The 13,073-nt window shown below is 39.3% G+C and overlaps 1 protein-coding gene across 1 annotated transcript; it reads left to right on the top strand.

Annotated features, from left to right (window-relative positions):
* Positions 1-1,716: 1,716 nt before the first annotated feature.
* LOC139473600 (uncharacterized) lies at positions 1,717-9,432 on the top strand. The gene is made up of 6 exons (XM_071256273.1): positions 1,717-1,797; positions 7,007-7,125; positions 7,283-7,339; positions 7,901-8,013; positions 8,792-8,936; positions 9,275-9,432. The coding sequence occupies exons 1-6, from the start codon at positions 1,734-1,736 to the stop codon at positions 9,314-9,316; spliced, it is 540 nt and encodes a 179-aa protein (XP_071112374.1). The 5' UTR covers positions 1,717-1,733; the 3' UTR covers positions 9,317-9,432.
* The last annotated feature ends 3,641 nt before the right edge of the window (positions 9,433-13,073 follow it).

Genomic DNA, 13,073 nt, shown 5'->3' with positions numbered 1-13,073 from the left:
AAGGCGACTCTGCTTGTCGGAAGTGGCGACTAACGGGTTTGGGTAGTCAGGCTCGCTGACTTGGGTGATGCATGTTATCGTATCCCAATTGGATCGATGCTCATGATATGAATCACTGGATTGTCTGGTCCAGACTCGATTATTTACAGATCGCCATCATATAGCTGAAATATTGCTGAATGCGGCGTTAAACAACAAACCAACCAACGAACTAGAGGAATTCAGCTTACGAAATACACACTATTTCTAATTTTCTTCAAGACGGTTGCGGTAGAATACAAAACAAGTTTGCAATGTAACGCTGATGAATGATATGACACAGCAGGGCACCGTGCACACAGGATGTTCATGTAGACTATAAGCTGATACACATGCATGGCTATGTGCGTCACTCTGTACCTGTTACAAATGTTTTAGTTTCAGAAACTATACTCCTTTTCGGTCCTGTGAAATATTATTTATAATAGTGATCTAGTCCAGGCGAGGGGTTACATTCTTATATATGTTACAAGGTGACCCTTAAGGACATACGTAAGTGTGTTTTACTCGCTGCCCGTATCTTTAGACGTATTTCAGATTACATGTTTTAGCCAAAAAACGATGATAATGATGATGATATATAACATGTATTATTCTATATCGAATAAATGCAAATAACATTTCTCAAAATCTATCTGATCTCCTACGTGGTCTAGTAGATAGAGCGTCTGTACAACGTAAAGTCGGTGGTTCGATCCCGGACGCGTTATTTGTTGTTTCCTTGCCTGGCAGTGGTTCTGGGTAACTTAATGATACAAATGACAATGCCGCCATCTTTGGACTAGTTGCGTCAGAACAATTCCTTGACTTGAACGGTCTTTAAGTTATCTTTTCATGATCCAGATTTTCAATGACGGACTTGTACTTCCGGTACGACAGGACAGGCTCTCTCGAACAGTGTGTAGTTTATGAAACTCAGGTTCTGTCGCTTAAAGTTTAATTGAATCTTGCATGACCATCATTTGTAACCCCGAAGTACACGTTACTTTCTCCACGATTCTTTGTCATACCGCGATGAGGCTGACGTATTGCCCAAAGCGGCTTGAGACCGATCCACGGCTGTAGGGGCGGGCGGGTAGCCTAGTGGTTAAAGCATTCGCTCGTCACGCCGAAGACCCGGGTTCGATTCCCGACATGGGTGCAATGTGTGAAGCCCATTTCTGGTGTCCCACGCCTTGATATTGCTGGAATATTGCTAAAAGCGGCGTAAAATCCAACTCACTCATTCCACGGCTGTGTCAAACCAAAAGAAATTAAGAGAAGGTGCTTGCCTGGCGTTCGCCAGTAAGAGTATAAAACAATGACCGTTCGATTCGGAGTCAGTACACTCAGGAAACTGAGTAGTATGTCCATGGTAAACTGTGGTATGGTATCTCAGTGGACAAGCACTATTCAACCGGCATTAGTCATTACAAATGCATTTATTAACATTCGAAATATGCTGACAGACAACTGTTCTGTAACTGATACTGACTAGCTTTCATCTAATCCACCTTTTCCTCACACCTGTAAACATGACGAAATGAGAGTATCTTATTCGGCAGCAGGTGACCTGTTGGCTCATGTGAGTGGTATTATGCGGGTATTGTGAAACCAGTAGCGGGCGTTTATGATGAAGTGTCACAGCAACCAATGTCCTATTCAGTAGTATAGTAGACTTGACAGGGGACGTACAGAACGCTCCAACCGCCAGCATGACTGAACAAAGCCGAATGAACATTATCAATGGAGTTGCATCCCTTCTGGTCGTGACGTGTGGTAAGTAGTATTAAAATCAATTTGAAAAGGAGATTATCAGATTTGGGCCGATTTGTCACTATGTTCAACTTTCTGTCTTGGTCATACTTTCAGTGACCTATGACAAGTGTGATGAAGTTGGCGTGAGCATATTTGACAGATCCATATTGGAATATACAGAGCTGCAAGAGTGAAGATGTGCTCATATAATATCTAAACATTTTAACAGGTTCAAAGTTAGTTATGGGGCGTCACCTGTTGCATCGTCCTCTGTGTAGCGTGTATGTCTCATGTGAGCAGAATTCCAAGTTAAAGTCATATCGGGATTATATTATATTATTGTTATGGTTATAATGATGATTTATTGCCCGAGCTTTGACTAAATAAGAAACATACACAATTTTTACGTTATTTACATTGTACATGTATGTACAGCTTACGACAACTATATTCAAACATGTCTTTGAAGGGCATTTAGAAGTGATGCACATAAGGAAGAGAATTTATGGAGTATATTCTTACTCACCTGACGAAGGAGGAAGTATATACTCCTTAACGTTGTGTTCCTCATAATAAAGAAGTTGACATTCATAAATTCTCTTCCTTATGTATTCTGTCATAATAGAACATTGTCTCTCACACAAATGTTTTGTTCACCACATAAATGTTTGTACAAGTACATCAGCATCAGTGGATTCACCATACATGTATACGAGTTAAGAAATAAATATTTCATCCAATACACCTGCCTAATAAAATTATATCGCATTCGTTTTCCATAAACAGTAGTGAGTGAGTATGGTTTTACGCCGCTTTTAGCAATATTCCAGCAATATCACGGCGGGGGACACCAGAAATGGGCTTCACACATTGTACCCATGTCGGGAATCGAACCCGGGTCTTCGGCGTGACGAGCGAACGCTTTAACCACTAGGCTACCCGACCGCCATCAATAAACAGTAAATAAAATTCTGCGAAAACATGAAAGAACGAATAAATTCTTTTACATAAACTATCACTATTGAGGTTCAAGTGTTATAAAGCATAGAAAAGACAACATGTTTGACAGGTAAATCATTTTGTTGGTTGTGAACATGAGTAAATAAGTGAAGTAAATGTTCAGGTTCTAATTAAATCGGCATGTCTACTCTGCAAAGAGAGAAAAGCAAAAGTGATTTTAGATGAATATTTTATCTATCATATAGATAATCCACAGATGGTAATCGATTGTTCAAATATTGGCACATGTCATTGGCCCACGGTCCATATGACAATAGATTGTCAAGGTGGGGGTTATCTGTCCATTAGAGTCCAAAACTGACTGGCATCGGTGTCCCATGGAAGCAGTCAGATCCCGAATTGTGGCATGGGGAATGTTCACCCACTCTGCCTGCAGTGCTCGTGCTAACTGTGGGAGGTTTTGTGGTTGTTGCTGACGTGCTCGCAGTCGTTGATCCAGTGCAAAACACTACTCACTCACTTCTTCCATGTACACAGGCCCTTTATCCTACTTGTCAGTGTACAGTAGGCACCACTTGTAATCCCTTGTCATGGGATTGTGTGAGTCTGATAAACTCCATTTACCCAAGCACAATGACATAAACAATTATTTGACAGTGAGTTGTAGTATAGATGCAACCGCCGCGTAGAACTATACTAGAATCATCCTTGCCAGATGAAATGTTGTCGTTCTTGGAGTCTACAATCATATTCTGACTGACCTTAGTTATAACATGGCAATTTCATTTCAATATACAATGACTAACGTGACAGAAACTGTACACTGGAGCAGAAACTGTACACTGGAGCTTGTTTAGTATTAGAAACAAGATTGCACAATTATTTTAATTTATTTTTTTATCGTGTCTGCTACCGGTAGAGCAGGACGACTTTGTCATGCTTACCCTTTTCGCGAACGCATGGCGTCATCACGGATTTTCAGTGATCGATTTATATAATTTTCACCATTTTGCCTTTTATGAAAAATTGAATCTGTTTCGGCAGATAATCGAGACTGGTTCTTTTTCTGTCGTTCACGTTTTCAAAAGAAGGCAAAGAGCATATTATTTACATATTATTTATATGACAGATTAACTACAGTCGAACCTCATTGTGTCAAACTCGTTGGGACCTGAAAAAGAGTTTGAGTTATTCGGGCTTCAAGACATCAGGAAACCTTTCTGCTTAAATTGGATACTCTGGACCCCAAAATGAGAATTCGATACATCAAAGTTCGACACAACGAGGTTCGACTGTATTGTTATAATAAAGAATCGGATGTTCTTTACCTTCTTTTGGTTGGATATCATACAAATGGAACATGTTCTTGGTGTTATGCTCATTAGAAACTATAAGATGAGTCGAAGACAGAGCCGATATTTTATAATGAGGAGCTTTGTCCTCTGAAACGATGTTATGTACATAGAGGAAAGATTTGGGCTTCGTACAACGCCCACCGCTGAAATCTAGATGCCATGTTATTAGCTTTAAGCAGTATGTCCCCTATTTGTCAGACAGAGAGTATTAGTAATTTGAAACAAAATAAATACCCTGCAATATAATGTCCTATCAAGTAATTACTCACAGGCAATAGCCCTGGTGCATATACATGCATACCCGTGAAGATCCGGGTTAAAATAGGTCTTCAGCAACCCATGCTTGCCGTAGAAAGCGACTATGCTTGTCGTAGTGCGGCGTTAAACAACAAACAAACAAACAAACAGCAGAATCAAAATTGCAAAATGTGTTGTGTTTTTTTCCTTTCCGCTACCGGTAGAGCAGGACATGCTTTTCCTTTTCGCAAACACCTGGTTTCATCACTGATTTTAAGTGATCCATTCATATAATTTCCACCATTCTCTTACCTTTCATAACGGAATCTCTTTCGGGAGATAATCAAGTCTGAATATTCTCAGTTGCTGGCGTTTTCCATTTTACCAATGTTATCGACCGGATTAGTTTATTTTCGGAACGATATGGGTATGGATTCAGGGTGTACTAAAAGACGTTCCCAACAATATTCTTCTGTTTTCCTCACAATAGAGGTCGGACAAACGGGGCTACCTGTCTCCTGCTGCTAGGCTGCAGATACTAAAAATGAAATAGATTATTTTGTACAGCTGGGATTACTAAACTAACATACATCTGAACACTATCACCGCTGACAGTTAAATCGCGTTTTGTAAAGTGTAATCTTAACGTCTCTTTATCTAAAGGAAATGTGTATATGTCGCTGAAGGTACAGTGTATGTCCACATCTCATTAGCCAGCGAGTGCTCACACCCACCAACATACATGATACGTATTGCAACCATCTACTGTAACGTTATATTCAAAGGTGTGAGTCGACCTGTTGATGTATAGAGTAGATGATACTTTAACCTAATAAGAAGACTGTTTGTAGTTGACGTATACGATGCCTATACTATAACAGAAGAATGCGAACCATGGCAGTCGTCAAGTAAGAGTTCACGGTGCTAAAACCTATTTCATTCCTATGTTATTATACATAATAAGTAGGTAAAGTGTTAAAATGTACGAATGTTCGTTTTTATCGGTCATTTATGTCGAAGAAACGTTACAGTCCTGAGCAACGCGCACATTAACGTTACAGGCAATGAGTCTGACAGCAGTTCACCAGTTATGACCTGTGCTTAATATGCGCCCTGCACGGACTTCAGACATCACCAGCTGAAACAGATGACCATTGTCCCATGATTTGACCGCCTTATCATATGACAAAGTCAGTTGAGTTTAAGAGGATTACATATTTGCCTTCCTGGAATATTTTCTCTGTCAAAGGGACATACAAGCAAGATATATACCAATTATAGGTGTCTGCTAGTTTTTGTGTTCACTGAAAGAATCGAACTGTCGTGTATCAGGTGCCACAACCTACAGAATCGTAGTGTGAACATTCTTAACAATTAATACACCAAGATGTGTAAGTTGTTTTCATCAAACTTATTTATGGTGAAAATGGATCATGACGCGAAAGCCTTTTGAAATAAGCATTCCATCTTCAGTCAAAGTACGCATAAATTCATACAAACGCGATTCAGCTTATAATCGATTTCATAATTCTTTTCTTTGAATCTCAATTTCTAACTGATATTCCTTTAAAACCGTAATGTATTTTGTGCCATGCTTTGCTCTAAATGAAATAAAAATAATAAATAAGTAATATTATATAAATGATTTATTAATTATTCTGTTCCACATGTGAAACCTTTCAAGAATTTGTGTACAAAGTAAAATCGTAACATTTAGTCATTTCAAGTATAACGTCATTTCGTTACGATGGCGTCATGCCGTTATTTAAAAAATGTAGACAACGTACCTTTTTACGTTTTCCATCACAAATGATCGCTTCATTTCTGTCATATTCAACGTGGAGCGATGCATGTACTCGCTATCGAACTCAAACTGTGTATTAGATCCGTTACTTACGAATTATGAGATAAACCTACTTTATTTGAATAAATATACCTGTAATAGTTAGCCATCGGAAGCTTCTATCTAAAGCGCTTGGTTCTAAATTTAATAAGAGGTATCTAATCTACTGTTAGACTACACTACCTTAAATTTCAAAACACAGCAGGTTTACCTTCATTCTACTGTGATGACAAGAACGCTTTAAAATCTGTACTCTGTTGGAACTAAACATGGGTCAATATGTCAACTGTCTTACAACATTTCGAAATGGGTCACAGACAGTTACAAAAGTAACAAATATTACTCAAGTTTAAGTTGAAAATCATTTAAATATTAATATATATTTGGATATTAAAATGTAAATGTAAAACAAGAATACACTCCTCTCGACACTAAATAATAAAAAAATAAATATATACTTAATAGTAATAAATAAAAGCTACAAATCCCTTTCGGTGGTATGATTCCGACTACATCATCAGCATTTTTTTTTTAAATCACCATCCAACAGTGATACAGAACAGAACAGAACTTTATTACGCCCAAGGCTACAAAAAGTAGCATGTGAGATGTGACGTATAATAGTGATGACAGCTATAATAGTTATTTAAATGTAGCCATTACTATTTTACAATATTTTGACAATTGTTTGATGACACCTTGATGAAACAACTTCTCTCAGTCTCTCAAAGCTGTCTGAAGAGGATGGTTACACTGTAAGACTGCCAATACTTGTTAAGCCGCTTAAGTGCTCCGACTACGGTGTCAATATCACTCACTCACCTTTTCTTCGCAGGTGTCATCTACAGCTCTCTGATTGGTGCCCTGATACATAAGGCGAAAGAGATTGTTCAAACTCAAACCGGCTACAACATCTCCTTCACTGACCTTCCTGTGTGGGCGTTGGGTTTTGCGGTAAGAGATTTCAGTACTCCTGTTGTAATACACGCTGCCTGGTAAATCTAGACACAACATTTCATTTGTTCGTAAGCAAAACAACAATGTCGTTATGCCAACCACATTTCCTCATCTGTCCATCAAGTTATGTATCTATCGACACTCCTGTTTTCAGTACATCGTCCCTGGAATCATTGGTGTCATCGCGACAGTTGTTAGAGCGAAGGGTGGGGTAAGTTGAAACCTAATCATGACATCTGCCTTCACGTGGCTATGCAAGTTGTATTGGTGTTCGAGTGAGTGAGTGAGTGAGTTGGGTTTAACGCCGCTTTTAACAGTATTCCAGGTATCTCGCCGCGTGTCAGCTTAATGCTTGGAACTGCAAGCGTCAGCCGAATGTTTGAAATGTTGACATTTCCGGATACACAGGAGAACCTGTTAATGTGAAAATATATGATGGTTATATCCTGACATCTGTTTCCGCCGACCCGTGAAGATTCCGGGGTAGAATAGGTCTTCCGCAACCCATGCTTGCCGTAAAAGGCGACTATGCTTGTCGTAAGAGCGACTAACGGGATCGGGTAGTCAGGCTTGCGGACTTGGTTGAAGCATATCCCAATTGCGTAGATCAATGTTCATGATGTCAAACACTGGACTGTCTGGTCCAGACTCGGTCATTTACAGACCGTCATTATATAGCTGGAATATTGCTGAGTGCGGCGTTAAACAACAAATAAACAAACAAATTACAATCGACACATGTACACTCTATACCTACTTCTTCCTTTTTCAGTACATCACTCACATGGTGTTCTCCATCCTCACGCTTCTGATCATGGGGATCTTCACCATCGTTGGAATCATTGCCCTTGGTGCTCTGGCTACCGTCAATGTACCATCATGCAGGTTTGTTTCTTTGTGCGGCAATATTCCAGTTACATGACTCCCAACTGCGTGGATCGATGCCCATGATATCAATCACTAGATTGTCTGGTCAAGACTCGATCATTTACAGACCGCCGTCATATATCCAGTAATGGCATCTTGAACATCGATCTACGCAATCGGGATACAATATTAATCCCTGGATTGTCTGGTCCAGATTAATTTACAAACCGCCGTTATATAGCTGGAATATTGCTGAGTGCGGCGTTAAACAACAAACAAACAAACAAACAAAACATATTATGATTAGGATTCAACTTACCCCACCCTTGACGTTATATATTTATCATTTGCTTCCCAGGTTCGCTCCCATTGTGAGACCGCCTCCATGGTCTAGCGGTAGAGCGTCCGCCCGGAGAGCGGAAGGTCCGGGGTTCGATCCCCGGGCGCGACATAAAAGACGTTAAAGATGGTACTTGTTGTTACCCTGTCTGGCGCTCGGCGTTAAGGGACTAAAACAAGGACTGGTCAGCACTTTAAATCGCCATCAGTCCGGACTAGTACAAGCAGCCACACACACACGTGCATTTACGTCGCTATATAAGTGCAATAATCTTGAACGTGACGTTAAACCCAATTTCACCTCACCTCAGCTCACCTCACCTCTCATTGTGATTCTTGGTCACATACATGTAGGTCTACATTTAGCTAGCATTCACTGAAATACCAGGAATGCTGCCAAACGAGGCATGATATCAAACCATTCAGTCCTTCAAGTGATGTTTGTTGTCGGTTTCAGTTCATTGGGTGACAAAAGTGCTGCATGCGCTGAAGCCGAGTCCATCTATGGAATGGGAGTAGGGGCAATCATCATGATCGTGTTCGGCTGGATCTTCGCCCTGGTATCGACAATCCTCTCTGGTATTATGGCTTGCAAGCCAGAGGTACGTTGATGGGAGTAGATAAAAGTCAGTGAAAGTGTTCGTTTTTAAAATTGTGTATTTATAACGAGTGAGTGAGTGAGTGAGTGAGTGAGTGAGTTAGTGAGTGAGTGAGTGAGTGGGTGGGTGGGTGGGTGGGTGAGTGAGTGAGTGAGTGAGTGAGTGAGTCAGTGAGTGAGTGAGTGGGTGGGTGAGTGAGTGGGTGAAACATAATTATGAACACCTCCTCAGGTATGGCTGCCAGACATATTCATATTATTTGTTTCAGCATTGTGTAGGTCGTAACATACCAATATTCTAACAGCAATATGAATCTTATTTTACCCCATCTTCACTTTCAGCACGTGAGCAACCCAGTGCAGTTTGGCTCTAAGCCTTATTAGTCAACAGGCGAAGATTTAAGCTACTCTAAGATCATGAGGTCAGAAGACTGTTGCCATTACCAGACACTGGATGTATTATATTAAGTTACGCTGTTTCAGTTATCAAGTACTTAAGACCACAGGCCTAAAACAAGATGTTACCCACATGTTATCAGTTCGTCTTCATTTGAACATCAATATTTATGTGGGCATACATATTTGGTAATTGTGTTGTTTAATTTTGAATAACATGTCGTGGTGCAAACATATATAGAATACCAAACGAGCTCCCGTGTAATACCAATTTTATGAAACGAGTGAATAGTTCTGCTATCTGACGAGCGAAAACATTAAATTGGTACTACACGGGAGCGAGTTTTGTATTTTAGTTCTGGTATCTGACGAGCAAAAGCATTAAATTGGTACTACACGGGAGCGAGTTTAGTATTATATTCATTACTTGCCGTTGAAAACCTTTTTTTAGAATTTCATTGTCGTGTGTGAATATAGGCAGACATCTTCGCGATCCACAGCACAATCCAATTGTGTTTAACAAACAATACTTCAAACACGTCAAACGTAAACATGCATTATTTTAATAACATGTAATGGCCCATCTTAAGAATTCAGGGTTTCTTTCCAGAAAGTTATCGTAGTGCTGAGGTTATCAATAACTCCCATATACCTAGACGTACAAGTGTCGTGGCGCTACGATCGCCTTTTGGAACGGGGTCCTGCATCGCAGAGTTTACAATCACGTCACAATCCCCTTTGACGTAATTTGTGAAATTTTGTTGCAATATCCACCAGCGAAACAATGCCATGTGGCGTCAGCCTAGCAACAGGGTTGCTGGTGTCATCAAGTGTGCATAACTCCCTTCAGTAATCTATCATCTCTATACGCAATGTCGTTGAATAAGCCCAGGGGTGTTGAGAGTTTTCAATATTTGTTCGTGAAACTTGTTCCTGCAGTACATTAACACGCGCTCTGGTATTACACAATGTGTAATGCAGCTGTATTTTTATTAAACGTGTGATCGATAGCATTTGTGTATTTAAGATCAGTCAGGCTCCAGTAAATAGCAAACTCAAAATTCACATTTAGAAAATGGTATTCATCTATCCATCGTTCAATATGCACTTTATTGGATGGAGAAGTAACAGAATTATTGCATGTGATCCAGATGATGAAGGGCTATTTAGGTTCTGTCTTTTTATATAATGTTTTATGATCATGTGTTTCGTTTAAAAATTGTATAGGCAGACCGACATTGAATGCTCACTGTGTAGTCTGTGGCGATAAATCGATGTGTGAATTCTTATATGTATATTAAGTTTATTAAATGTATCTAATGCTTCGCACTCAACGAAAGTATTTTGATGTGTCGTAAATATGTATTTCTCTTTTCCCTGTCAATATGTCAGACACAGTTATCACATTGTCCATCATAAAAAAGCTCTCGCAATCGCACTGATTATTTGACCACATCTTTCCCCGTCTAAAAGCTTAGGAAATATTATAATATACAGTGACTTAAAAATAATAAACACTACTTTATTGGCTTGAAATGAAACATTTACAATATGGTTCGACCATGTCAATGTCTTCGAGAAGGGAACTCGAATATCTTTTTAAGTATGGAACATTTTCAATTTTCGAAACTCGGTAATACCATTTTTAATGTTTAGATAAAACACTCCTATTGTTAGAAGTCATGGTGTTTGTGGTTTTTTTCAACTTAAGTGATAACCAATACAATACTGTTAACTAAAAGTTAAACTGTTAAACTATACACGGAGTCAGACATAAGTACAAGGCCGTGAGCAAAGAGTAAAAAACACTTGGGCTAAGTCGGGATAAAACTGTTTAGTATGGCATTGAACTAATTCATTAATATACATTGAAAACAAGAATGGGCTCAATACACAGCCTTGTCTGAGACCATTCAAAAACATCTGAATCATCTGACCCTACATGTATGAACATCTTAGAGGAAACACTTCTACTTTTCAGAACTAACCATAATTTGGACCTGTTTACTAAATCAAAGGCTTTTGAAAATTTATTACACTCACATAAAATTTACCCTCTTTTTAGACAAATACTGTTGGATAATTGCTTGCTGAATGTTAACATGTATCAACGAGTTATATATATATAACACCTTTGAAGAAACAATTCTACTTTACAGAACAAACCATTATTTGGACATATTTACTGAAACAAAGGCTTTTCACAAATCATCAAGCGCACATAAAATTCCCCCTTCTTCTTAGACAAGTACCGTTGGGTAATTGCTCGTAAAATATATCTAAACGGTGCTATAACGTTTTCGAAAATCAGCCTGGGATTTTTCAAGTTTGTCTTATGCATTAAACCATAACACAATTCTTTTAATGAGAATAGTTGTGTATTTTAAACTAAGTACTCTTAACAGCGTTTTGCCTCTGTAGTTATTTGGCTCTACCCTGTTGTGTCAGCGGAATCGAAACCTGATGTCTACCACATTGGTGAAACCCGCGAACACCTTTTGGGGGCTGGCACCAAAGAATGCCAATCGTGAGATTTGAAACGATCATAGGATGCATAGGGAACTGCGAAGTCTGAGATGACCACAACAGATCGTATGCTCAAATGCAAATCGTGTAAGTAAAATAATATTAATGAAAGCACACAACTCAAAACGATTTCTGTAACCCGTGAAGATCTGAGCTAAAAATGGACTTCAGCAACCCATGCGTTTCGTAAGAGGCGACAAACGAGATCGGGTGGTCAGGCTCGGGTGGTGAATTCACCTGTTGAAGGAGTAAGGATATCAAGCTAATTCAACCTTAGACTTTTGTATTCAATTACTTCTTAAGTGAGAACACTGTAATCTGGATAACCTGGTCGATCTCACGTGTCCCTACTCGTGTTTCGTTTAGAAGTCAAATGTACCACAGCGGGCCGCGCTGTGCTATGACTTGATGTGATTCTGACGTATCAAATTGCGAAATGATGAAATTCAACATAAACATAGTCAGGTACATTATGGACACGCAAGGTATAATAATCCTACTGGTGTTATTCTTCTTTGATATTTCTATGGGAAATGACCGACTTGCTCAAAACAATGGTGTGAAAACAATGTCAGCATAATTTTATTAAGCAAGCTCAGGGGCTCTGAAACTGGTTGTCATATTGAATCCGTCTTACAACGTTGATAGGACTGGATAATAAAGCGACTTTAGAGTTGAACACGTATGATTTTGCTTTTAAACCTTGCAGAGATCTGTTCTGTCTCTGTACCTTTGCCCAGTGAGTGTTAACTTCATAGTATACTTTGATCTACATTGCGTTTACTGGGACGTGTGCGTCCGAGTGTGCTTATTATATGACGTCTTCACTTCGGACTGTCATTTGCCTACTTGTCTGAACTGTTATCTATCATCGTGAACACCCATGTAATGTATATATCATGTTTTATGTTTGGCGATGTTAGAACGGATTTATCCGACAAAGTGTAGAGTGTTTTTAACTTTGCACATTCAACCACATAAGATGTCATATTTCTGTCATGATATTTTCTTGTAACTTATCAATCAAAAAATGCCTAATTTGAAATATTGCGTAGCGACACAACACACAGTTATATGGATGTCTGTGTCTCCCACACTTTAGCTTTGACTTACGACCGACCCAGAGCTAAGGTCGCATTGTAGGACGGAGTCCACAGCACTGACTTATGGCATTGCAGATATACACTTTTATCATATATTGGGCAGGTTTCTCGGCAGG

This window comes from Haliotis cracherodii, unplaced genomic scaffold (genome assembly GCF_022045235.1).
Source record: "Haliotis cracherodii isolate W230 unplaced genomic scaffold, xgHalCrac1.p SCAF_3, whole genome shotgun sequence".
NCBI lineage: Eukaryota > Metazoa > Mollusca > Gastropoda > Lepetellida > Haliotidae > Haliotis > Haliotis cracherodii.
This window is presented reverse-complemented; position numbering and strand designations above follow the sequence as displayed.